This window comes from Prionailurus viverrinus, chromosome D4, assembly GCF_022837055.1.
Source record: "Prionailurus viverrinus isolate Anna chromosome D4, UM_Priviv_1.0, whole genome shotgun sequence".
In the NCBI taxonomy this organism is placed as follows: Eukaryota; Metazoa; Chordata; class Mammalia; order Carnivora; family Felidae; genus Prionailurus; species Prionailurus viverrinus.
In genome coordinates, this window is record NC_062573.1 from 58,407,120 (window position 1) to 58,434,419 (window position 27,300).

A 27,300-nucleotide genomic window follows, 5' to 3' on the forward strand; every position below is an offset into this window, starting at 1 on the left:
ATCCATTAACAGATATTTAGGCTGTTTCCATACTTTGGCTATTGTGAATTATGCTGTAACAAACATGGGGATAGCACAGATGTCTCTTCAAGATAGTGATTTCATTTCCTTTGGACATATACCTAGAAGTAGGATTGCTGGATTATATGGTAGTTCTACCTTTAATTCCTTGAGGAATCCCCACACTGCTTTCCACAGTGGCTGCACTAGCTTGCATTCCCACCAACAGTGCCCAAAGGTTGCATTTTCTCCCCATCCTCTTCAGCACTTGTTATGTCTTGCCTTTTTGAAAATAGCCATCCCAACCCCTCACATATAGGTGATATCTCATTGTGGTTCTGATTTTCATTTCAACAGGTACAAATTTTACATGCTTAAACAAATTTTTAATGTTTATTTTATTTATTTTGAGAGAGAAAGAGAGTGCACATACACAGGTGAGCAAGGGGCGGGGGGGCAGAGAGAGAAGGAGAGAGGACCCCAAGCATGCACGGCACTGTCTGCTGAGCCCGATGTAGGGCTTAAACTCAAGAACTGTGAGATCATGACCTGAGTCCAAATCAAGAGTCGGACACTTAACCGACTGAGCTACCTAGGTGCCCCTAAATTTTGCATGCTTAAAAAAATGTTTTTAGGGGTGCCTGGGTGGCTCAGTCGGTTGAACATTCGACTTTGGCTCAGGTCATGATCTTGCGGATCGTGAGTTTGAGCCCCACATCAGGCTCTGTGCTGACAGCTCAGGGTCTGGAGCCTGCTTCACATTCTGTCTCCCTCTCTGCCCCTCCCCCACTTGCACTCTGTCTCTCTCTTTCTCCAAAATAAATAAACATTAACAAAAAAAATTTTAACGGTTTTAAATTTCTGCCACTTGCTCATGCAAAGTTTTAAAACATGGTAACTAGGAAGAATTTTAAGAAATCATCATTTAAACATCTTGAAGAGACCATTATTTAAACCTTACTCAGAGTCATTTTAGGCATAAAAGCTGACATTAAAAGTGGTATTCATGGAAGGCAGTCCAGATTTCTCAAACACTTGAAAAGGTTTCATTTGGAAGTTTTATACAAATTTCATATATAATGTTTTCCCTAAATTTTTATTTATTTATCTAGTTACTTATCTTTGTTATAATTGCATAACATAAAAAGATGTAAAAATTCCAAGCCCCCCACAGATAGGTGCCTTCACATCTCCGCCAGTTTATTCCATTGTGTTGTACCAATTCTTTCTATGTGCATCATGGCATAAAAACGTTGGAAAGCACTAGAAACACCAGAAGAGAGAGTATCAAGAAGTGATTGGTGGGGCCAGATAGAATTGTCTGTCTGCAGAAGAGGTGGGGGGCAGGGATATGAGTGGAACACTCAGTGGTGGGTGGGCTGGTAGCCTGTTTCAAATCATGAAGGTTAAACAGAAGTGTTCACCTGTATAAGCAAATAATGAACTGCAATCCATAAGCTGCTTTCTCCTTGGCTTCCTCCAGGCCAATGCTTGTTTGTAACTGAATATTTCTTAAGCAGTCTGTCTGTCATTTTACTCATAGCTAAGTCACTTCTTAATAAAACATCCTATCAACATGCAAATTCACAAGGGAAGAGAGTTGAGGTCGCCATTTTATGGATTTTTACTATTACTCACATTTAGAACCCCTCATAGTGTTTATAGTAAATTAATAACATTGCCTTACATACAAAGAATAACTGAAATGTCATTGTAAGATGATCGCATCAAAGAGTTGGTTGACTTATATAATGCAGCGTGTTTTTTTTTTAATCCAGGTTTGAGCCCATAAAGTGCCATCAACTACACACATTTCCTGACTTTCAGCTTGTATAGCCTCATTCCCCTGGAAAAGATTGCTCGGGTTTCTAGTCTTTACCTAGGGTATCATGTTGATACAAGAAAAGCATGAAGGTGGTAGCTCAGAGCTTAGCCAAGTCGGGGTCCAGAAATAAGGACTTCTAAGAATAGGGTTTTCTTTCAGGTGCCTCTGGCTCTCCCCCTCCCCCACCCCCCAAGAATGCCCTTTTTCTCTTCCTTTGACCCGGTCAATAACCCTCTTCCTTTTCTCAGCATCCCCCTCCCTAGATCCTGCCCTCTCAGGAGACAAGGCTCAGACTCACATTCCCTGTGCTCCTGGGTCCTACACCAGTCATGTTATTCTACAGTTAATTGTTCTTCTTCATGCCCTGTTCTGCTATGAGTTTGTCTAGGACCAGGATAATGTCTTTTTTTAATGTTTTTATTATGAAATAGATCATGCATTCGAAAGTATATTTGTCACCTGTATGTACATTTTAAAGAACAATAATAAAATGAAAATTTTTTACAATTTCTTTCAGTAGGCTCCATGCCCAAGGTGGAACTTGAACTCACGACCCTGAGATCAAGAGTCGTGTGCTCTACTGACTGAGGCAGGTAAGCACCCCAAAGTGAATCATTTTTGAAGCTTCCCAATCCCTTTGCCTCCTGCACCCCTAGAGGTAACCACTTCTCTGAGAGGGTTTGTCAAGCTCTTGCTTTTCTAGGTGCTACCTGGTTTTGACCTTTGTATAAATGGAATTTATGTATGCATTTTTATGAGAATTGCATCTGACCTAGGTATTTCACCCAAGATAACGTTTGTAAGATTCATCCTTGTTGCTCTAAGGTAGCTAGGTCTCGTTTATTTTCACCTCTTGGTAGAATTCCATTGTGTGATTTCTCCATAGTTTACCTTTTCTACTTTGATGGACATTTTAGTCATGTCCATTTTATGCTATTACAAACGATGATGCTATGAACGTTCTTGAATGCACCTCCAGGGCCTCATCTTTCTCCTAGAGATATATCTAGGAATAGGATTCAACCTTTCTAGGGGATGCCAAATTATTTTCCAAAAGCAATTTTCCAGCCTGCACTCCAACCAGTGGTGCCCCAAAGTTCCCACTACTCACAGTCTTGGTTAAACTTGATATGGTCAGACTTTTAATTTTTTGGCCAATCTGATGGATATGAGATAGTATTTCATGGCGTTTTTAAGGAAGATGGCTTTTTCATTCCCCAATTCCCAGCACCCAACAGAAGACTGCAGCAGGAGCTCACAAATCTGTTATCTGATGAATCAACAGCAACAATGCAAGGTGACAAGTGCCAGTAGAAACGAGAATGTTAAGAACATATTTGTAAATCTTTCTGCGTATCAGGATCACCCAGGTATCCTTTTATTTTCTCATTGACATTTTATATGAAAAACTTCAAACGTACAGCAAAATTGGAGGATTTTACAGTGAATACCCAACCTGGATCCTACCATTAGCATTTTACCACACTTTCTCTAAGGAGTTTCTTTTGAAGAATGTCAGTTCCCCAGGGCTGAGATTCTGATTCTATAGCTCTGGGATGGGAGCAAAGAATCTCGTTTTGTTTCTTCGTTTCTGTTTTTAAACTCCCCAGGTGATTCTGATGAGCAGCCAGCCTTAGAAACCACTGCCTGAAGGAACTTGCAGCAATAAATAAAGAAGACAGATTTATAATTAGCCTAACAGGGCTCATTCTTTGTGGGGGGATTAGAGTTCTGCTGCGTGCCTAAAGCCATTTTCTTAGACCACCAGCATTCCTCGGAAATGTGTCACCCCATGTCAGATTGGCGGAGGTGTGCACAGGTTCCTGGGAAGTGGTGGGTCAGGTCCTCCTCACCCCAGAAGCCAAGAAGCACCCAGGTCCTGTCCACCCTGTTCCCCACTCTGATAGTTGCAGGAACTTGCCCTTCAGATCCAAGCCAGCTCCTTTCAACGTTTGGGTGTTTTTAGGGGCTGAACTATATACCCCCCAAATTCCTGTGTTGAAGCTCTAACCAGTACCCCAGAATGTGACTGTGTTTGGAGTTAAGGTCTTTAAAGAGGTAATTAAATTAAAATGAGGTCCCATATGATGGGTCCCAATCCAATATAACTGATGTCTTCACAAGAAGAGGAAATTTGGGCATAGACACGCACAGAGGGAAGACTACGTGATGACCTAAGAAGATGCCAAAGAGAAAGGCCCCAAAGAAACCAACCTGGACAAGACCTTGATATTGGACTTCCAGCCTCTGGGACTGCGAGAAGATAAATCTGTTGTTTAAGCCACCCAGTCTGTGGTACTTGGTTATGGCAGCCCTAGCAATCTGATACAGGTGTAGATGGGAAGGCTCCAAGCGTGGGGTCAGATGGCAGGGCAGGCAGACCCAGGCTCCCACTCCCTTCTCCCACAAAACAGGCCTCCATCAACAACTGGCCATGGTTGCAGGAGAAGGTGCCACTGGCCCCAGGGGCCTCCCCACGGGGCTGCTGGGAAACAGAACGTACCTTCACTCCAGGCCCTTGTTCCTCAGAGGGGTCTACCCCACAAACACAAGGAGGAGAACTGTCTATACGTAGGAGGGGTCTTCAGAGCTACCAACAGTCCCGCCTGCGGCTGGCTGGCCCCCCAGAGCACAGCACCGTGACAGGGCTCAAGAACGTTTCACCCCTTACACCTCAACCCTTCCCCCTAAAAGCTCACCCACACGGAGCCTTGATTCACACAAACTCTCTCACTCACAGCGTGAAAAATGAACTGTGGCTCATGCCCCCAGATTTTGAAGCATGTAGCTTAGGTAAATGCATTTCGGTTCTGTGCCTCTTCCCACCAGTCTCAATCGTGACAAATGATGAATTCTGAGTAGCAATAATGCCAATTGTGTAAAACAGCCCTTTGTGTCAGACAGAGGCTGTTTGTTTGTTTGTTTGTTTGTTTTGTATATACCACATTTAATATCTCTTTTAGTCTTCCTAGGTACAATTAGAACCTCATGGTAACTTTTCAGACCTGCTTGATTGCAATCAGCTGTTTCTCCTGGCCCTGACCCACCAGCCACCACCGTCACCCTCCCCACCAGCCAGCCTGGCCACACCTGCCTCCCACAGTTTAAAAATCTCCTTTGGCAGTTCATTTCTTACCACATTCTCCCTTGGCAAGGCTTGTCCCCTGCAGGTCTTGTACATAGGGGATTGTCATCAGGAGTCCTAAGTGGACTCTCTACACGAGCCCTACATGAGCCTCTCCACTCAGTAATGGGGTCCCCTGGAGCCTTTGGTTTCACACTTTGCAGATCTCACCCCACCCCTTTTGTTTCTAAACTGTTTGTTTGGATTCTTCTATTCTGCAATCCCGTTTTACTTCTTGTTGCTGTTTAAACAATTCTCCTTTTACTATTTCAGCATACTCAGCACTGCTATTCAATTGCTCACTCAGTCTCCTAATTCTAACCAACCACCTTTAAATATTCCTTACCCCTCCAGGCTTCAAAGCCCCCGCTCTTCAAGTTGGCTTGGCTGTGGGTATCTTCCTGACAGGAAGGAGGCAGAAGGTGGGGGTGGCTCATTTCAGAATTGGGATCCCTACACTGAACAAAATTGCTTTTTATGAGAGCTTGATCTGTCTATCCAGGATCAAAGAATGGCTGCACCTGAGGTGACTGTGTGCAAGAGTGGTGGATAGCTTCTTAGATGTGGACAAATGTTTCTTCTGAACCCTCAATCAGTCATCTGAAGCATTCCAGTCGCTGGAGGTTGCTCTGAGGGAGGGATTGAGTGAACATGTTTGGCACCCACTTTTAGCGGGAGCCAGGAAAGAGGGGAACACAGAGTGAAGAATGTGTCTGGGAGCACCTGGGTGGCTCAGTCAGTTAAATGTCCGACTCTTGATTTGGGCTCAGGTCATGATCTCAGTTTGTGTGATCGAGCCCTGTGTTGGGCTCTGCGCTGACAGCATGGAGCCTGCTTGAGATTCTCTCTCTCCCTCTCACCCTGCCCCTCTCCTTCTCTCTCTCTCTCAAAATAAATAAATTTTTAAAAAGTTACAATGCAAGCATTAAAAACTAAAGAATATGTCTGTGTGCATACATGTGTGTGTGTGTGTGTGTGTGTGTGTGTGTGTGTGTGTGTGTAAGTAACAAGGTTAACAACTTAATCTCAAGTAGCGACAGATAGTCACAAAGGCAGAGCCAGGGATGACCTTGCCCATCAACAGATTTGATTACGCCCATGTGATTTGTTTCAGACCTGTTTCAAGAAGTCCCTCTGTTATCTCCTCTTTTGATGTGTCCTTAATGTTCCCTCTGGTCCTGCCTTACTGCCCTCAAATCTCCAACTTTAGAATTACTTCTCTGGATATAGGACCACAAGTCCAAGTTGACTTGCAAAAATATTGCCTAGTAGCCCTGTCAACCATTAACACCTTGATGCCAATTGGCTTATCAGACTCACGGGCTAGAGCTGAACTCTGTTGCCTGGAAGCCTTGTCAGTCATTGACACCTCCATACCAAGTGGGTTATCAGACTGGACAGTGCTAGAGCTGGTTTTGCAGGAAGGGATGGGGCACAAACAACTTTAGAAGGGTGGAGGCAGCTGTTTGGTGACAAAGAGCCTGCCCTTGGTGGGGAGTCTCAGAGAAATGCCAGAAGGTAACAACATATGGGGCTCTGGGCCCTGCAGAACACACATATTTCAGACTTGATGATTTAACATTTCTAGCATCTAGGAGTAGAGGGAAGAGGGGGACAGCACCGAGATTATTTTCAAAGGCTGATTTCAGAGGAAGGAAAAGACGGGCAGGGAGTTCTCCTGCTCTTGGGAGAAAGGATTTCCAGTGAGTTCCCTCCTTGCTGACCTTTTAGGTTCCAACACCACAGGCTTTCTCTCCCTGTTTCTTTACATCACCACTGGCCAATTCGAACTATTTACACTCAAACTGTCTTTGCTCCAATTATAAAGCATTTGACTGAAATAGAACATAATATGAACACATTGAGTATGAACTAATGGATGTAAGACCACAAAATCTGGGTAGCTCTGTAATCTCCCTGTTCTGCACTATAAAGGGGGACAGGAGGCTCACGCAGCTTCAGGGCTCTTCCCTGCACAGACCCCATCCAAAGTCAAGGACTGTTATTTTGTGTTTGTAATTTTGAGTCCCTAAAGAAGCACCCCCATCCCAAACTGCATAAGCTCAGGCCCCACCAAACGTGGACCCACCCCTGATTATCAGCCTTGGCCACATGCTCAAGGATCATGTGGCCAAGTGTGCTTGCTGAGGGTGGGGAGAGGGGCTCATTTTAATGAGGAAAGGCAAACTTCACAAGGTCTGCTGGAATTTCTCTGCAAAATTAGCATACCTAGTGACTTGATATTGTGGACCTTTTAAATATCCTTTGCTAAGCTGTTTCTCTTTTTTCTTATTCCCCACCCCCCTTTCTCTTTCAAATTCTAGACTACTCTATTTGGAGGGATTTATATCTTCCTCTTCCTCACCCCACCCAAGTTTATAGGAGGTTCTGAATAGAGTCTTTTGATATGACACCAAAATGTAGTGTTTCCGAGTGAAACGTTGGTGGGTTTGTTTTTCCAATTATTATGACTCTTAGGATTCCTGCTCAGCTTGGATAAATGGATAATATCTATTTAAGACCATTTTTTACTTAAGTCAATTGGTATGAAGTGACTTTCTGGACCAGCCTAATTCACAGGGCTGCCCAGCATTCCAATGCTTAATTACCTAGTGCGTCTCAAACAGAAGCACTCTGGAAACTCAAATAACCCTGTTAAAGAATGGAATATCATCTTTGGGACAAGGAGACTTGTCCTAGGGACCTAGGGACCTAGGAGACAACTGTGACTCCTAGGTTGGTTGTATGCTTTTTTTTTTTTTTAATAACACCACACACACACACACACACACCCCTCCCTAATCACACTGTCAGCCCAGAATGAGGTGAGAAAAGGCTGGTTTTACCTAAAGGGCAGCTAGTTAACTCTTTATATTTTCAAGAAATTATCTTACCCTCCCCCTCATCTGTAATTTATCTATATTCATAATGTGGACCATTTAAAATAGCACCTTTCATCTGTGTGTGAAACACAAGTGTAGCCTGCAGGTTTGAGCAGATGAAATGTTAAACACTGTAGCAGGGTCTCTCCGGAATAGGACTTTCCATTTAGGGCAAGAGGCTGAGAGCCCTTCCGCATGGAGGCACTTCCGTCTAACCCCATCACCCAAGCTTGCCTCGTTTGGGAAAGCAGCGTGGGTGGGAGCATTTGGGTGGCATACCCCAAAAACCACAGTAATTGGAAGGGGAAAAAAGCAAATATCAATTAGTAATTCCTCAGCCAGCTACCAATCTTGGTTTCCAAGGGACTCCACCTTGGGCTCTTCAGAAGCAGCAGCTTCCCAGGGACCTCGGACAGAAACGACGCGAATCTACATACATCTTGGTGCGCTGAACATTTCCCCAAGGGAGGCTCTTGTTATCTGCCCGGCTTCCCTGGCTCTCTGCCTCCCTGTCAGCCTGTGGGCCTGTCAACCAGAATGATCCCAGCTTCTCAGGGCTTCCGTGGGAATGCGAGCAGGAAAGGGCTTTGAGAATTGAGGACAGGCAAGGTGGTGGTATTCGGCCGCGCTCTGGGCACCCCGCATTTCCCGGAGCGCTGGGGATGCTGCAGTGAGCTTCCCCGCTCCCCTAGCAACCCCCGCCCCCGGGTTCGGGCAAGTGGCTAAAAGTTAGCAAATAAGGTGGGGGTGGGGGCAGAGCACAAGGTGGGGAAGGCGAGGTGGCGAGCCGAGACCCCCCGCCCAGCGGCCCCCCGCAGACAGGGCCGCGGGGGGCGGGGAGGGGGCGGCCGGGGCTCGCAGGAGCTCGCGCGGCTGGGCGCCTCCCAGGAAGGCGGGGAGGGGAGCGCCTGTTTACCCAGGAGGGCTGTGCTGATAGCACGTTCCTCGAGTTTACTTTGCTTTCCTTGAGTTTATTGTAAAGGGGTAAAGTTTTCGGATCTGTCACGTGACCCTGACAGGTCCTGCCTATGGCGCGGCAGACCACCCACGCCGAGGGCCATGGAACTGCTTAATAGAAACAGGCTTGTAATTGTGAGTCCGCGCTGCACTCCGCCGAAAGCCTCCGGCGGCCCAGCGCGCCGGGGTTTTTACACTTTCCGTTCCTTTTGTAAAGACGGAGGAGGAGGAGGAGAAGACGAAGACGAAGACGAAGAAAAAGACGACGACAGGGAAGACAAAGAGACCCGCAGCGACAAGGCTAGGGGGAGACGAGGGAAGACGGGGAGAAGACGGAGGAGCGGAGGACCAGGAAAGGGGGGCGAGGGGAAAAAAGGAATTGATGTGAAATCCAAGCCCAGCGTCCGCGCCATCGGCACCCGCGCTCCGGGCAGGGCTTGACGGCCGGCTATGGTGAGTGCAGCCGGCGCGGCCGCCGCCGCCGCCACCGCCGCCACCGCCGCCTTGCCCTCGCGCCGCGTGCGCCCCCGGGGCCGCGGGGTTGCGGGGCCGGGCGCCTCGCGCGGCGGACAGAGGGCCGGGCGCCGGGCGGCAGGGTGAGGGGCGGCGCGCCGGGGCCGCGGGGCTGGGTGGGCTGCGCCGCCGGGGCGCGGGAGCGCCGGTCCGCGTCTCCACGCTCGCTCGCTCGCTCCGGGCCCCCGCCCCCCGAGGTCGGCCCCGCGGAGCGGGGAGGGGGCCGACGGCGGCGGCGGGCCCGGCCAGGGAAGGGCTCTGGGGGGAGTTCTCACGGAGGGGGTCGCCTGGGATCCCATTTTCACGCTTGAAAGGGTCGCCACCTTGGCTTCCGCTCCGCAGCCTGCTGGTGGCTCCCGACTCGCCAGCGGCGGCAGAGCTGGGTCGGAAGGGCTGGTGCGGAGAGTGACAGCGCCGGGGGGAGGGTGCGGGCCGGGAGCGCGCGCGCACCGGACCTAGTCCTCTCGTCTCGGAGGCGCTGGTGGAGACCTGCTGGAGGGCACGGGCGCACGCTCCCGCACCCACACCCGGACGCCTGGAGTGCGACACCTTGGGCTAGGAGAGAAGCACCTTAAAATCCCAGAGCTCACACATTCCCCCCTCCTTCCGCCGTAGGTGGGAAAAAGGGCCAGAGGTGCTTTTCTGAGTTCAGGAAGGGGGCACGGGTGGGAGAGAGGTACGTGTTGACTCTTGCGCCCACGGAATCGGGCGTTCTGGTGCCTGCCACCCATTAGAGAGGTCGCCGGCTAGCCGGGTGCTGAGTGTGGCCTCAGGGGAGTCCTGAAGTGGGGTGGGCTGATTCAAACCCCTTTAGACCCGATGCCACACTGGGCCCACAGGACCTCCAGAGACTGTACCTCTGGGATGACATGTGCTATGCCTCCAGGTATTTAAGTTCATGCTAAAAACGACTCCTAGTGTGTGGATGAGCAATCAGTCCAAAGTTTTCAGATGTCAATTTACAACACCTAAGAAGAACCATATGGATTGTTGTCTATGGAAGACACCCAGAGACCAATCTTTTCCTAGACCTGGGAGAGAAGACTACTTTCTTCCGCTTTTATCCTCCCCGGGGAGGGGAAATCTAAAAGGACTAGACAGAAATAAAGACCCACAATGGGTGGCTCTAAATTTTAATAATTGTGTAACTGAGGTCTTGAACTACAATAGTGCTTTTTCAGGACTATTGCATTCTGTGTGTGTTCCGTTTTTGTTTTGTTTTTCCTCCAGTAGTTCAACATGCAATTAATTGCCTCCACAAAGAAAGACAATGCTTTTTGGTGTCATCCTTTGTTACTGTAACTTATTATTTCTGGGTGGTATACCTCAGGATAAATTTTGCCCCAGGTGCATTGTGCACCCATGTTGTAAAACAAGGGGCTTTCAATTGAGAGTTTGTGTGTGTTCAGTTGTCACCCAGCTTCCTTCCACAAGGCTGTAAAATGCCTTTGAGTCCAAGACCTTTTTATATTAAAATGTTGAATCAAGGTGGACACCAATAGACCCATTCTCAATTTGGGGTATTAGCTTCATTTCAAACTCACTGTAAGAAGTGTATCTAATTTCTGGTTATAATCTAGTCCTAATCTAACAAGGTATTTGAATAGGAGTTCACACCATTTGGAATGATTTTGGGGGGGGGGGGGCTGTTTTTACATATTGTCTTCAACTTTCTACAGATAGCAAAACAATATGGATTAAAATATCTGTCTTCCCTGTTTTTATCCTCATTCCTCTCTCTCTCTCTCTCTCTCTCACACACACACACACACACACCTTTTATTTTCTCCCGCCTCTGCCACAGTGTATAAAGCCCTATTGAGACATGTAGGCGTGATGTGTAAACCGGATTAGCAGTATGAAAGAAAGACACACAATAAGCTGGAATTGTTTTACTTCCCTTTCATTTCTCATGCCTATATCTCTAATAAATTTGTTGCTCCAGCAGTGGGTCAAAGGGATCATGTTGCTCAGCTTCTTTTTCATGCAAGACCCAATGGCAGAGATCACTGAAATGAATGGTGTGCCTTCTGCCAAATGCAAAGCTTGATACAGATATATTAGATGGGGAGATAGAGATGAGGCAAGAGAGAGATGGAGAAAAAAATGTTCAAAGTCTGGGTCTTTCCAGAATACATCTCTATCCACTGGAGCAATGTGGGTAAGAAAGATACTTGAGAAGGGGGGAATCAATACAAGGATCAATGCTGTGTTTTCTTTCAAGTTCATTGTAGGCTCTGGACATTTTCTCTGCTGCATAAAGTCTAATTCCCCTTTTCAAACTAGTATTTGAACCTGGAGTAATAAATGTGGATATTTCTGGGATCTTCTCAGGACATCTCCCCTCTGCCACCCCACCCCAGGCTCACTACAGACTCAAAAAATGCCAGTGTTCCTGGGTTTGTGCTGTAGACCCCTCATTTACTCCTTTGTGGAATTGGGAGCAGCTTCCCATTAAAGGAGATCAGGGGTAATTAGCAGCATTATTTTGACAAGTTGGCTAGAGCTGTTCCCTTTCCTCCAGTCCTGGGGAGGGGGGAATAGGGGAGGAAACAGAAGGTAGAAGGGGAAGGGGAGGGGAGTCATACTTAGGGGTTTCACATTCTGTGGCTGCTGAGTCTTTTTTTTCACTCCCACCCCTGAAACCTTTTAGACTCATTTTCTACCATCACCTTTTAAATAAATACAAAAACTGCCAATGAGAAAATAATAAGGCATTCTTAGGGAGCCAAGAAAATGTGGTGGATGGTGGCATACTTGCTCAAATAGAATAGACTAGTTATCCAAGGTACCTGCTTTGAACTGTTCAGGCTCTGGCCCATCACTCACATCTTGCACCCTGGGCTCCCCACCCAGAAACAGACATTACATCAAATCCCCAGTTCCTCTCCCCATCCCAGCCTCTCAACAGGCATACTGTGGGACTTAATATAATACTTGCACTTCTTTGCATTTGAAAAGAATATTAAACTCAGGCAAAATTATAACATGGCCCAGAGATCAATTGACTGGAATACATTTACCCCTTTATTCATTTCTACTCTGCAAAAACTAGCTAAATCACACTAGATTTTAAAGACCCATTTAGTTGCATCTGAGTAACCAGTGAAAAGTCAAATCTCACTATGGTTTCTCATTACTCAGCCAAGTCCACAATTGCTTATCATTGCAATGTCCAGATACAAAGGGCAGATATTTCATTTCCCAGTGTTATCACTTGGATATTTGGATGTCAATTTTGAGATGTGTGTGGTGTGGCCATGGATATTTGAAGTATTGGAATGGAGAAGGGAAAATATATGAAGGATTCAGATTTTAAAAGTTTAAGAATATCTGTTTGAAAACTACAGACTCCTATGAAGTCTTGGATAATGATGGGGAGACCCAAATGACAATTGATAGATTGAGACGATACATTCCCCTTTACTTGGAAAGGGGAAAGACAGCACTCAACTGTTGCTCCAAAGAGGGCCAGCAACTCCTGCTGGTTGAAAAGGCCGCAAGCTCTCACTTATCTGGTAACTCTCAGGAGGGGAGCCACCCTGCAGAAAGGCCAAAAGAGACTGTCTTCCTAGCAGACACCTTCCCAGGCCTGGCTGCTTCAGCCAGCCTCATTTCAGGTCTGGAGAATCCTTATGGCTAGTTGAAGTTAACAAACCCGGTGTGGCACAGCAGTCCCCTGCACAGGGCATGCATATTAAAGCCGACAACGCTTACAAATGTAAATAAGGGCAGATTGATTAGGAACAACATTATCGCTGGGAATGTCGCACTCGCATGCATCAGCAATGAGGCAAATTGGGGGCAGCCTCAGCCCTGACCACCCAAGTCGAGCAGGCTTTTACACTGGCTCCTCTTCCCTTTCTTAAAACGTTACAGAAACAAGGCCAATTAGATCCTCAAAGTAATTCATCTCTGTGTATGAAAAAAGCAGACCACAGGGGAAGCGGCGGGTGGGGGTGGGGAGATTAAGATAGCGCTTGTTAGAGCCCAGGCTGGGGACTGCTTCCTGGAACCGATGGGTAGAATTTACAGGCCTGGACTATTGTCTGAGATGCTGAAAAGTTAACCTATCAAACAGCGGGTGAGGAGGCTGAGGGCGCTGAAAACCCGGGAGATCAATGTTCAAAACGTTTAGGAATTAAGTCAAACTGAGGGAAATGAGCCCGAGTGGAAGAGGCTTTACCATTGAAATGGTGCACATGTAGAAGCAGTCAGAACGAGAGGATATGCAGCTGCGTGGAGAGAGTAATAAGTAACCATGATGTGTACATAGCCTATAATTTCAGTTTAGAATTCCATAATCCAAGTGGCTATACTAAAATTGCTATAAATAAAAGATTAGGAGGCACAACTAATGTTCTGGTCTCAAAAGCTGTAAAGGAATTTGAAAAGACAAACATAGCAATAGCAACCTATGGCTACATGATTACCTTGCTACATACATACAGCACGACTCAAATATCAAAAGACTGACATGTAAAACTAGGGGCACAACCCCCAACTCTCTGAAAAATAATTTCCAGCGGCAAGCACTTAAGAGTTTGACTTGAAACGTCTGCAGAACCAGTCAGTAAAAAAAGTTAGAATGAATCACCTTTCCTGCTTTATGTTCTTTATCAAACAAAGATCAGGATATCGCTTCAAGATTAAACTTGCTATGTGTCGAGCCCAATCTTCCTGCGATATTATATTTTAAGGTAGTGTCATTTTAATTGCACGGTGCTTGCCTTCCCTTCTGGATTTTAGCAGCCCTCCCAGAGCTGCGCACAAAATCACGTGCTCCTTCAGAGTTTTGAGTTTTGAATTTACGCGCTAGCCGAGTGCTCCGGTCCTCCTGTTGATCTCGAAAACATCCTCAAGACACTTTTACTGTCTTTGTCTCTATTCTACGAGCCACCCTATTCCGCCCAGGGTCCCCCACACGTTCCGCCGTTTGGGATTCAGGAGACAGGGCCTCCCACTGACACCAGGACGGAGAAAAAGCTAGAAGGAAGGTGGTGAGGCTGGGTAGGGAGGAGAAAGGGTTCACGTGAAAGAGGAAAAAGAAAGGCAAAGGGAAAGGAGGGAGGGGGAAACCGCCAAAGAGGAAGGAAGAGAGCGGGGAGGGCTGCCGACAAGCCCCCCGCAGGAACCGCGTGGGCCGCCCGGGTGGCCGGCGCGCCCCGCTGCAGTCCCCTTCGGGCAGGGGCCGCGGACGCCCGGCAGCTGAATGGGAAGGGAACCCGTGAGCTCGGCCATTGGCCGGCTGCAGGGAGGCCGCGCGGACATTGGGCAACGTAAGGGGGCCGGACCGCCTTCAGGAATGTACTACGGCGCGTTCGGCACGTCCGTCCGCGCCGGCGGGGTGCGAGCCTCGTCTGGGCTCCCGGGAGGCAGCGCTGGAGACTTGGAGTCCGCCCGGCTCGAGCCAAGCGCACCAACTTCCCTACCTGCTCCGCCTGGGCCGCGCGGGTAGTCCCGGAGCTCGGGTGCGCGCGCAGGCGGAGGCACGCGCGCGCCTAGGCCTCCCGGCAGGCGAGTGCGCGCCGTGCTGGCCCGGCCCTGAGTCACGTGGCCGCATGGGCTCCGCCTTCTCCCTGCTCCTCCCCCTTTCCCTCCATCTGGGTTTCTTTCTTTCCTTTCCTCTCCTTTCTTTCTTCTTTTTTTTTCAATGAACACACACCGTGTGCATCTTAAAGCCACACTGCTCCAATTCACTGCTGCGGTCGGCTTCTAGCTGCCGCGGGGTCCCCCTCTGCAGTTCAACCACGTTTTTAAAAAAGAAAAATACTAAAAGGAAGCAGAATCGAATTTGCGGGGTCTGGTCCCTATCTCAGGGAGGAATTTAATAACTTGCAAACTTAAGAAAAGCAAATTACACTCTTCAAAATTTCTATTTTGCAATAAAAAGCGGAACTGTGTAGATAGTTTAATTTGTCCATGGCCCCAGGATCTACTTCAGAGGGTCGCGTGTTTTCCTCCCCAACGGGAAGCGAATCCCCGGGATGTCTCGGTGACACTGGCCGCAGTGTCCTGACAAGTCCTCGCAATCAGCGCACAATTTGTTTCGAATGAATCCAACATCAAAGCCTTTATTCTCCCCAACGTCACGCTATTATTAAATATAACAGGATGCGTACCAATTTTTGAAAAAAATAATAAAACTTTAAAAACAGACTTTAAGTAAACAAAGGCACATGAGTAATAAAAGGGGGGCGTCCAAACGAACCCCAAATAGTCAGGAAAACTTTTTTCTCTTAAGGAAACAGTTCCGTTGCTCCGGATTGTTAAAAAGATTCTGTTGTGTCTCTTTTGCATATGTCATATTAAAGATTCAAATAAAAACGCCTCTGCCTCCACAAGACTACTTCGGTGTCTGGATTCCACGTTTTTAAAACACTGACTCCTTCAAACGGCGACTGTGCTGCCGTGGGTTTTGGTGTGGGGTGGGGGGGAGGATTTTAAGAAAGGGTGGCTTTCCCCAACGTCCTTACTTTCCTCTTTAACTTTCCATTTTGTTTATCTTAATGCGAGGCGTTGTTCCCTGCGAGAGCCTAAGTCTTCTCTTTAGTTAGAAAAGAAAAGAGAGGAGAAAAAAAAAAAAAATCTGGCACACACTGGCGCACTATCCACCACCCTGTCATTATTGGTGCAGGCCTGGGAATTCAAGCCGGACCTCCCAGTATTTGCTGCAGCTTGAGGCCAAGGTGCCTCTGAAAGGGTTTTCTTTGAGGAATTTCAGAAATTGTTTAAGCGCTTAAAAAAATATTACATTTCCCCCCGTGTCTATCGCGAGGCAAATGCTCGTGGATGTGTGTGTGTGAGAGAGTGTGTGTGCGCGCGCAAAAGGCGTCTTACAAAAAGAAGACACTGTTGAAAAGAAAAGAAATAAGAAAGAAAAGGGAGGGGGGAGCATTCCTTAATGGAAGTATTGCATGCGAGAAGGTTGGCGCTCTCGGAGGCTCCCCCCGAAGCCGGGGATGCACACACTGGGGTTGCCTACCTGGGTGGTCTCTCTACTTTGGTGAGCTGTTGCTAAGCAGCTAATAATAGTCATGTTTGCTGAGTAATTTCTGCCCTCCGCGAGCCAATCGCGTCGCAGAAACCCAAGCCATCTGACAGCCCCGGGGGCGGGAGCTCCAGCCTTTTTCTCTTTCGCTCGGTCTCTCCCCCTCCACCCCCTCCCCTCCTCCTCCTCTTTCTCCAAATGGAGAGAGTTCTTTTTTTTCTTCTTCCATCTCATCTATTGAATCAAGGAGCTGCTGCGGCCGCTGCCCGCTGCACACACACAGAGCGGAGTCCCCAGGTCCCGGGAGCGAGAGAGGCGCGCTGCACTGGGGCAGAATGGTCCAGCGGGTCGGCGAGGAGCACAAGAAAGCAGAGTCCGGGACCGAACAGCCACCGCGAACCCAGCAGCCAGAGCCCGAGCAGCCCGAGCAGCAGCTTCAGGAGCCGCCACCGCCAGCAGCAGCCGCCGCGGGAGCAGCGGCGACGGCGGCTGCCCCGGCCCGGCAGCGCTGAGACCCGCCGGGCACCTACGGACCCTGCGGCAGTGGCTCTGCGCTTACCCTCCGCGGCCGCTCGGGCGACCCGGGAGGCGCCGAGGGAGACTGCGAGGCCGGCGGGAGCGGCGGGGATTTGCTGGCGCTTTCTGCAGTGAAGGGGTCGCGGCGCGGGGCGGGGGGCGGGTAGGGGGAGTTGGGGACCGCGAGGAGCTCCGCGCGAGCGCCCGAAGGACAGGCTGGCTCCGCGCGCCGGCTCTCGCCTTCCCGAGAACTGGATGTGGGCAGCGGCGGCCGCAGGGACCTCGGGACCCCCGCGCAATGTGGCAATGGATGGCGCAGGGTCTGACTCCCCGGCAGCGGCTGCGGCCGCAGCGGCAGCAGCGCCCGCCGTGTGAGCAGCAGCGGCAACAGCAGCAGCAGCAGGTCTGTCAACCCCAGCCCGAACAGCCGGCGGCCAGCAGCGTCCTCGCCAGCCGAGCGCCCGGGCGCGCCGGGAGCCCGCAGCGGCGGCGGCAGCAGCGCGCCGGGCCGCCCGGGAAGCCTCGGTTCCCGCGGCGGCGGCGGCGGCGGCGGCGGCGGCGGCAACATGGCCTCGGCTGGTAATGCCGCGGAGCCCCAGGATCGCGGCGGCGGCGGCAGCTGCAGCGGGGCCCCGGGCCGGCCGGCCGGCGGCGGGAGGCGCAGACGGACCGGGGGGCTGCGCCGCAACGCCGCGCTGGACCGGGACTATCTGCACCGGCCCAGCTACTGCGACGCCGCCTTCGCTCTGGAGCAGATTTCCAAGGTGCATTTCAGACTCTCTCCTCTCCTCCCACTCTCTCTTCCCTCCTCTTCCTCTTTGGGATCGCCCCCGACACACACACACACACACACACACACACACACACACACACACACACACACCTCCAGGAAAAGAAGCAGACAAGTGGGGATTGAAAAATTCAAACCCTCCCTCCGGTCCTAGGAGGAAAGGGCTGTCTGAGGTCCGCAGGGGGTGGAGGGTGTGTGTGTGTGTGTGTGTGTGTGTGTGTGTGTGTGTGTGTGTGCACGCGCCCTCCCCGGCAAGCCTTTTCCGGAGCACTGGAAAGCGGTCCACAGAGGACCACCTCGAGGGCGGCCTCAGCGCGGCACAGCCCAGTGCCCCTAGCCCCGTAGCCCCCTGCTCCCGCGCCCCTGCCCCTATTTGCAACCTAAACCCCTGTAATGCTGCCACATTTCTTAACATCTTGGAGGGGGAGGCGGAGTGGAGAGAGGCGGAGAGAGGAAGGGGGGGGAGGGAGCCGAAATAAAGGTGGTTTCCTCTTTTGGCAGCCGGTTTTGCTTTTGTTGAACATGAGATCTCTACCCCCTTAAAAATTATCCTTGGAAGAGGGCATCTCCCCTCTTCCTTTTTAGTTTTTGAGCCGCCTCTTCTTAGAGCCTGAGGGGAAAGGGAAAGTTGTAAACAAATTGCCACCTTAAATCCGCGGTACTTGTCTGCCAAGCGGCCGGGTTCATTGTGTTTACGAGGCTCGCTGAAATGTGTGGAATCCAGGGAAGGCGAGCACCCAGACGGGGGCCCGCCGGGGCAGCGGCCAGCGCCGGGGAAACGCCGCCGCCGGGAGCAGCCAGCGCCCAGCCAGGACCCCAGCCTGCGCCGGCCTGGGCCCTTACCCTGTGCACTTGGCTACTTTTTACGTTTAACCAGATGGGAAGGGAGAGGAGGGAAAGATCCATGTGGCTGCCCTCTTCCGATCACAAATGTTGTCGTAAGTTGCAGATGGCTGCCCCACTTCCTAATTCAGCTCACACAGCGTCTCCCAACGCTATGGAAATGCGTCGCGAGTGAGCTCCGGCGGCCGCGCTCACCACGTGGATCCCCACTTACTACCACGCGGGGCGGGGGTCAGGCTCGGGGAGCCCGCAATACATTGTTCCCAGAGCGCGCTCGTCCCCCAGCCCCCATCCCTGCCGGGGCACCCCGAGAGGGGTAAAAGATGGGGCTTGACTTGCGGGGAAGGGACCCTTGGTTTGCTGGTTCTTAAATGGTGGACTCCATCGCAGACATTGAGCAGCCCCTCCCTTCCCGGCTCCGGGGTGAATATTGCCTGTGATGAGTGACTTCTCTCCTCTCTGCCTCGGCTTCCCTTCCCCCTGTTCTTGCAGCCCTTCTCCCCAACGCCCCCAAGACACCTTCGGGGATGTTGCGCGGGTCGAGCGGGGGGTTGCCCCTGCTGTCGCCAAGGTGCAGCTCCCACGCTGCAGCCCCACTTTGATTTATGTCCAGGCGCCCCCCACGCCGCTCGCCTTACCCGGGGCCAGCCTGGGTTCCAGTCCCGAGGGCACCCCCCACCCACGGATGTCGCGGGATCCGCGGGCGGGTGCGCGCAAGCGGGCGTGGGCGCGCGGGCCGCGACTCCCCGGCGCTCACTCCTCCCTTCTGCTTCATCCTCAGGGGAAAGCTACTGGCCGGAAAGCGCCGCTGTGGCTGAGAGCGAAGTTTCAGAGACTCTTGTTTAAACTGGGTTGTTACATTCAAAAAAACTGCGGCAAGTTCTTGGTTGTGGGCCTCCTCATATTTGGGGCCTTCGCTGTGGGATTAAAGGCAGCTAATCTCGAGACCAACGTGGAAGAGCTGTGGGTGGAAGGTAAGAGACCTAGCGCCCGCCGCAGCGCCCTCTCGTCCCCCAGCCCAGGCCCCCTTCCCGTCCTCCTTCCAACTGATAAAGATATTTGCCAGCGTACACCTAGAGCCTTTCTGTGGCGAGCGAGAACCCCCTGCCCGCACCAGGGGGAATTGTTTATTGTTTGGGCGCCTGGCTGGGAGCCAGGCCCGCCCGACAAAGGCCGCGCTGTAATCTACTCGGGACGCTGCGCTTTGCTAGGTGTTGTGGGAGAGAGTGGCGAGGGCGGGCCGGCGGGGGCGCCAGGCCCCTCCACGGGACGGACCACTCCGCGCGGCCGGGGACCCCTGGGGCCTGCCGCCGCCGCTGCTCGCCTCCGCCGCGCCGGAGACGCGGTCGGAGGAAGGCCTCTCGGCTCCTGGCTCTCTTCCTCGGCGTCCTTCCCTCCCCCACCCCCACCCACCACGTCCAAAGAGAAAGAAGGGGGGGGCAGAGAGAGGCCACCCCTCCGGCTGGAGGGAGTGCGCGCGCCCCCGGCGGCCGTGGCCGCCGCGCCGCGGAGGGCGGGGGGCGGGCGCAGCGCGGGCCTGCGGAGGCGGCGGCGTGTGTGGTCCTGTTTTTGGACAGCTTTCAACTCTGGGGGAAAAAAACATTTGTCTCAAGGTACAAAAAAAAAAAGTGGGGGTGGGGAGGAAAGGAGTTGAAAAAAAAAGCAGTAAAGCATAGACTGGAACGCATGTTTGCAAAGTAGATTAATGTTTCCTCGCGGGTGGGGGCTTTTTAAATGGTATGATTTGGGGGCAAGGGTGCGTTTTGCAGGCTGAAAGAAATGAGTTTTAAGAACGCGGGTTTGGAGGGCGGGGCCACGCGGGAGCTCTCCAAGGCTTTCTGCCAGTGTTTTATACACATTCCTCAATTTGGGGGTTCTCGAAGTGTTTTTTTTTAAGCAGTTGCAAATTTAAAATAGATCTTCCCCCCCCCCCCCCCCCCCGCCGAAACATTTTACATTCTTTTGGTCGCACGGCTTTTTTGTTTCGGGTGGGGGGGGGATGTTATTGGTGGTTGTTTTTTAATTATTTTCTGGAAAGTAACAGATTTGCTATTTGGAAACATTTAACCCCTAAACACTGCCTTGGATATCTCTGACAATAGGATGGGAAGGAAGGATTGAGGTAATTATGCAGATTTTTCAAAACAATATCTTGAGCATTCCTAGGGAAAGCTACCTAACCCAAAATTTGGAAGCCTAAGAGTTATATGTGTAATTACGTGAATGATTCCTTTTAGGATGCTGAGAACTAACCTTGGAGAATATTTTGTTAACTATGCCTTGTTTATGAAGATTCAGCTCTCTGTGTTGCAAGCATATGGTGGAGTCTTTAATTGAGAAGTGACAATTAAAATAATAGTCCAAATAATTAAGGCCAGAAAACATTCTTGCTTTAAGTAGCTTGATAATTAATACAAAAGTATTCTTTGGATTGAATCCATGGGGTAATTTACCTCAGTTGAGCACTTCAGCATCATTGGTAGATAAAAGAAGGGTTTTATTGAACACCTATGATATCTTAACACCAAGCTTACTGAGCACCAATAATGTCCCCAGCACGTGTTAGGTACTGTAAGGGTCACTGAAGTCTGTGAGACACTCTCTGTGCACAAATCCACTCACTTACAAAATACTAGAGTTGAATGGGCTTGCAGTAAATTTGAGCTCACGGTTGAAGTGGGCCATGAAAGTCAAATGGGGAAAAAAAGCTTCTGCGGAAGTGAGGCAAATTAGGGTGACCTGGAGAGAGAGAGAGAAGGAGAGAGGGAGTTCTGCACAAGAGCTCAGAAAGGGGGTCAAGCAAAGCCCAAGCGAGTGGAGGCCCCTAGTGTAGTGGGAATAGGGTGCCATGGCTCATGTGTGCCCTGGAGCGCAGGGCTGTAGTTCAGAAATGATGTGATTGGCTAGGCTGTGGGGAGCTGGACGAAACAAGGGATGAGCAGAGGGGCCTCCCAGCTCTGTCCATATGTTCACACTGCACCACTAAGACCAATGAATTTGCTAAGTATCAGTGATGATGACAAAAGATAATTTTTTGCTGTTTTGAGCAAGACTTTTAGGTAGACCTTTAATACATGTAAAGAGAAGTGATGCAATTTATTTTCTTAACATTGTATATTTCTGGAAGCAACTGTGTTTCTGCATTACACACTTCAAGTCCTGAAAGAAGGAGGAACATGATTAGGGGCAGTCTCCCTGAGCTGCCGCTTAGTGAGAGAGTATTAAGGAGTGATACCTCAGACACTCAGGACTCAGTTTGCCAACTTTGGGCCTCTGAGTTTTGGTATTTTCAGCGTGGCTCACAATTTCTTTAAGCAAATGTTATTTTACTTAATGCTATCACTTGTTGAGTAACTGCCATTACTGTTTATTATCTATTATCACATGCCTTACAACTCAATAAAGTAGCCATCTATTTATTATATTTATTTTTATAACATGATAGTGTATGTGGTATTTCTGCATGTAATAGCTGAATTCTTGTTCCATTTTACAATGGCAAAATGTCCACTTTGCCTACTAATGATTTAAGTCAACTTGGCCTCTTGATTTGTTGATTTGTCATCACTCATTCATTCATTCATTCATTGGGTATTAGATTCTTCCCGGTAGAAGAAGCAATAGTTTCATAAATGCGAGTAAACCCCACCAGGGATCCCATGAGGCCACCATACCATCTTATAATTTTAACATAAATTCAAAGAAGAGGTAACAGTGAGGAGGACTTGTTTATGATGTAGTGAGCTTGGTGTTCATATCAGCAATAAATAGTGTAAGCATTTGTTTTCAGGAGTTGGAATTTCCTGCTGTCCTACACTGTAGCAGATTAAAATGAGCAGCAACTCAGAATTTAGGTTAATTTGTACTTTAATCTCTTTGATAAATTCTTCATCACTATCAGCACAAGAAGTCTGTTAGATGGTTGTTTTCTTAATGGAGACTGTAAATGTTCTGAACATAAACATGGGTGCTTACTACTCTAAATAAACCAAATGAATAGAGATTGCGTATTTCCCTAGTTAAAAAGCAACAGACTGAGAAAGCATAAGAGATTTTAAGGGGAGGGGAATGCTGAGGGACAGCTTGGAAAAATGCTATTTCCCTTGTGATATTTAAAAATATGACCTACCACACACACTACATAGATAAATATACAAAGGCAACTAGAGATACATATATCTACATACCTACACACGAATACATATTATATACCAGGTGATTCCTGCACAATATGTGGGGTTAGGTGCGCCAACCCCTCCACAATTAAAAATCCATGTATAACTTTGACTATCCAAAAACTTAACTACTAACAGCTTGTGTTGACTGGAAGCCTTACTAATAACATAAATAGTCAATCAACACATATTTTGAATGTTACACACATCATTTACTGTATTCTTACAATAAAATAAGTTAGAGAAAAGAAAATGTTATTACAAAAGTCAAGAGGAAGAAAATATATAGATATGGTATTTATATCCCCAAAAAATCTGCATATAAGTAGACCTGCACAGTTCAAACCTGTGTTGTTCATATATCTCCACTTATATTTGTATCTGTGTGTACACATAGACTTACTACATCTATCTTTGTATCTGCCAAGATAATTGTTATCTTTTTAATATTGCCGGCAAATTAAAGGGATCCACTTGATAGGCTACATCACTGATTTGACTTTCATGCTTTTAACATGCTGGGGAAATGTGGCTTTATAAGGACAGTTTGAATACATTGGCCACAATGTGCAGACCAATATAAGCTAGATAAGTAAGATTCTGTCCTATTTTTATCTCATTGGTGATAAGAATTTTTTGAGTCTCTTGTTAAAATGTTCGTACAACGATTGCTGTCATCATTGTAACAGCAACCAGTTTCTTTTAAGAAACTCAACATACATTAGATGTTAGCTTAGGTCTCAGGGTTAGAGTATTTGCAAGTCAGAAATACCAAATTTAGCTCACTTGTGAATAGAGTCATGAGGTTTAGGAAAAGAATATGTGGAATGATGTTGTGGACATCTGCTGTTACTGAAGCACATGCCAGTGGTGGCAAGGTCCGGGAGAGACTAATTGTTATTTAAAAATAAAAATATTTGGGGCACCTGGGTGGCTCAGACAGTTGAGAGTCTAACTTTGGCTCAGGTCATGATCTCACCGCTTGTGAGCCCTGCATTGGACTCTGTGCTGACAGCTCAGAGCCTGGAGCCTGCCTCAGATTTTGTGTCTCCGTCTCTCTGTCGCTCCTCTCCCCCCCCCCCCCAAATAAACAAAGATTTTAAAAAAATTTTTTTAGGGATGCCTGGGTGGCTCAGTTGGTTGAGTGCCCAACTTCGGCTCAGGTCGTGATCTCACAGTCTGTGAGTTCGAGCTCCAAATCAGGCTCTGTGCTGACAACTCAGAGCCTGGAGCCTGTTTCGGATTCTGTGTCTCCCTCTCTCTCTGCCTCTCCCCCGCACATGCTCTGTCTCTCTCTGTCAATATTTATTTTTAAAATTTTTTTTAACTTTTTAAATAAATAAAAATATTCAGCACATGTTCTCCATGCCTGCTCTGTGCCACGCATTGCATGAAGCTCCAGAGAGATGTTAGTGAAAGGCCACAGTCCCTGCCCTCAGGACCTCCACCCAGCAGGCACATAGACCACTGGCACTAGGGCAGGGATGCCTCCCAGGACAGCCCTGACAGGGGTCTGAGCCAGGCACAGGGGCTGGAGAGGTGGGGGTGCTGCTGGGGCATTCCAGAACAGAGGAACAGCTCCTGCAAAGGCTCAGAGGCTGGGGGTGTGGCCTCCAGGAGAACTCCCAGTGCTTGACTCCAGTTGGGACATCCTGTCTGAGGCGGGGAGCCTTGGGGCCTGGAAGGCCCAGCTGCATGGCAGAATGGTTTCTGCTGTGTGCAGGGCATTCGGCTGAGGGGCTACCAGCTCTTCCTTTTAGTCATTCTTTGCCTGTCTCATTATCTGTACTAGCATATTTGGCCTCTAGTGCCCTCCCCGGGACTGGAGTGCTTCAGCTGGATTTCTCTCTGGGCACAGAAGGGAAATACTTTATTTTTAATCTTGCCCATTTCTCTGTTGGCTTTTCCTTTTTTGCTTAGCACCCATATCTTCCTGTCTCCCTTAATAGCTACTACCCCGCACTCCAACCCTCTCTCAGATGCAAGTTTGTTGTCACAACTCTCCAGTGGCAGAACATTCATTTATCTCTTTGAGATTTGTTTTCCCCTCAAGCTTTGCCCAGCCCCTGGCATCCTTTACTGCAAAGGGTTATAACAGCCTTGAAATGAATCCATATTGCGTTGTGTTTGGTTATTAACATCAAAGGAAGAAGGCACAAGTTGTGACTCTGATTTTTTTTGTTGTTAAGGAAAATTTAAAAGATGTTCTTAATGCCTGCTTGATGCTTATAAGTGCTCTCAAGTTTGTTTCTTGCTGGTATGATGGTTTCATTGTTCTTGGCTTGAACTCAGGCAGTTGTAGGAGATAAATGAGCTTCACCATCCTTTCTTTAAGTTTAGAGCAAGTTTTCTCACTCTTGACATTTTTCTGGATAATTCTGTGTTATGGGGGCTGCCCTAAGCACCCCAGGATGTTTAGCAGCATCTCTGAACTCTACCCACTAGATGCCAGTAGCAGCCTCCCAGTTGTGACAACCAAAGATGTTTCCAGTCGTTGCCAAATGTGGCGGGGGGGGGGGGGGGGGAGCTGCACAAAATCACCCCAATTGAGAAGCACTGGTTTAGATAATAGATTCCAATTGGAAGACTCATGCTGTGCAAATGGAGGGCTTTTATTATGATGACATTGTGGCTGCAAATACATTGTCTTACATGCAAAGGAATTTTTTTTTTCTTTAAGATAATGTCCCGTCCCCATCTCCATATTTACTGATCTAGGTAACTAATTTTTTATGCTAATAATTTAAGTTTTTTGTTTTTCTTAGAATTACATTAAATATCAAATAAAATGCATGACAAGTTGACAGAGGGAGGGAGGCAGGGAAGACACTGTGTGGGTGGGGGCCAGCTATGCAAGGAAGAGAAAGCTTTATATTAGAATAGATTTTCTTCAGGTAACTTAATTTTGAAGACAGACCTTGTTGCATTTCAAGAAACGTAGGATGAAGGTTTTATTTAGCATGAAGGTGACTTTGTAAAAAGCAGGAAAAGACACCACTAAACTTAGTTCATATTGAAATAAGAGCTCCTTTTGGAAGCCCGCTCAGTACATTAGCTCTTCGGTGGTCTAGCTCTCCTCCAGATGTTCCTATGACAAACCGCTTTTCCCCGGGTGTCCTTTTGCAGCAGAACCAAAGGGATAGTGAGGGGCTGAGACCTTGAGCCCATATGGGCAATATGAGCTCTGATTTTACTGCCAGTTTCTGCTCTGCAGGGCTGTCAGTTTGGGTGCATTTCACAAGGAACAAGGGACACAAGACCTAATGAAATGCTGCGTATTCTCCTTGGTCCCCTAAGCACTTTGAAAAATTAAGAATATGTTTATTAGCTAGGTATTGATTAGATTGCAGTAGCAGGCGCACACATAACAGGTGCAAGGAATTGTGGTTTTTCTTTTACATCAGGAGAAAAATAGCTGAAAAATTTACATCCAACAATAATTGCTTTAAAATACCAAATAGCCTCAGGTGCCTTCTCCCCAGGGCAGCTGACCCTGGGAATCTTCCGCATCTCTTTACTGCCTGCCACTCTTGACCCTGCCAAGGAGTGTAGAAGCCAGGTTGGGCAATGGGGTGTTTCAGATCCACGGACCGCCGCTTGGAGGCTCCAGAAGATGACAGCTTCCAGATGTACGAACCGCCGGATCCGTTTGTTTGGATTATGCACCACAGCTGATGGCGAGATTAACGCTGGCTGGACAAGCTATGGGAGATTTGTCTGGTTTCCACAATGCTGTGTTTATATTTCATTGGGATTTCTCCTTCAAAGCTGACCTCCCCATGACCCCCAGAGCTCTGTCCACTCAGGCCAAGCTGTAACTTGTCTGCCCTTCTTCTCGTGTTGGGGGGTCACAATTGTGCAGCGGAAGGGGCTGCTTTCATGGTTTACCACCCCCCACCCAGCTCCATGCCAGCTGTTCACCCAGATTTAGCCCCAGAAAAGTACTCCTATTTTATGAGGGGGGGGGGGAAGTGGAGGGGGGTTTGATTTTAAAAGTCTTTTTGGCTTTTAAAACAAATATGGAAATGTTTTTAAAATACTTAAAAAAAATTTAAATGTTTTATTTATTTTTGAGAGAGAGAGAGAGAGAGAGAGACCAAGTGCAAGTGGGGGAGGGGCAGAGAGAGGGAGGGAGACAATCCTTAGCGGTCTCCAAGCTGTCAGCAAAGAGCCTGACATGGGGCTCGAACTCACAAACCGTGACATCATGACCTGAGCTGAAGTTGGCCGCTTAACTGACTGAGCCACCCAGGTGCCCCTAAACTTACTTTAAAGGACACCATATCTAATAGGGGCCGTTTTGCAGAAGTATAGTATTTGACTCAGCACTAGTGTGATACTATTTTGAAAAAAAGACATCCCTAAATAATCGCCATACCTGTGTGATTCTGTTATTATAACACTATTTCCTTTGCCCCTCACTGGCTCCCAGAACCTCTTCTCCCAACCCCCCTTTGCTCCCTCCCACCCTTCTTTCCCCCCACAGACTCCTAAACTGTCCTAATCATTTCTTCCCAGTAGATCTCTGGAGTTACTAGTGTGAAATCTGAAATGGTAGTAAATCTGGTTAATCACAAACTGACAGGAGGGAATTAGAACATGTATTATTTCAAACCAGCTGTGGGAGATAACCAAATCCCAAGCTGCCATTTGCATCCTTGAGGTTCTTGTCTTGGTAACGGGT

The 27,300-nt window shown here is 48.6% G+C and overlaps 1 protein-coding gene across 3 annotated transcripts in view; it reads left to right on the top strand.

Annotated features, from left to right (window-relative positions):
* The first annotated feature begins 9,145 nt into the window (after nt 1–9,145).
* Nucleotides 9,146–27,300, top strand: part of PTCH1 (patched 1) — a 72,732-nt gene continuing 54,577 nt past the window's right edge. The window contains exons 1-2 of one of the 3 annotated variants that reach the window (XM_047830096.1): nt 9,146–9,241; nt 19,223–19,415. In XM_047830096.1, the coding sequence (XP_047686052.1) occupies nt 9,239–9,241; nt 19,223–19,415 (196 nt within the window). In that variant the 5' untranslated portion in view covers nt 9,146–9,238. Of the gene's footprint in view, nt 9,242–17,339; nt 17,573–18,318; nt 18,537–19,222; nt 19,416–27,300 lie in introns of those variants that run through there. The other 2 variants (XM_047830095.1, XM_047830097.1) reach the window with 2 other exon arrangements.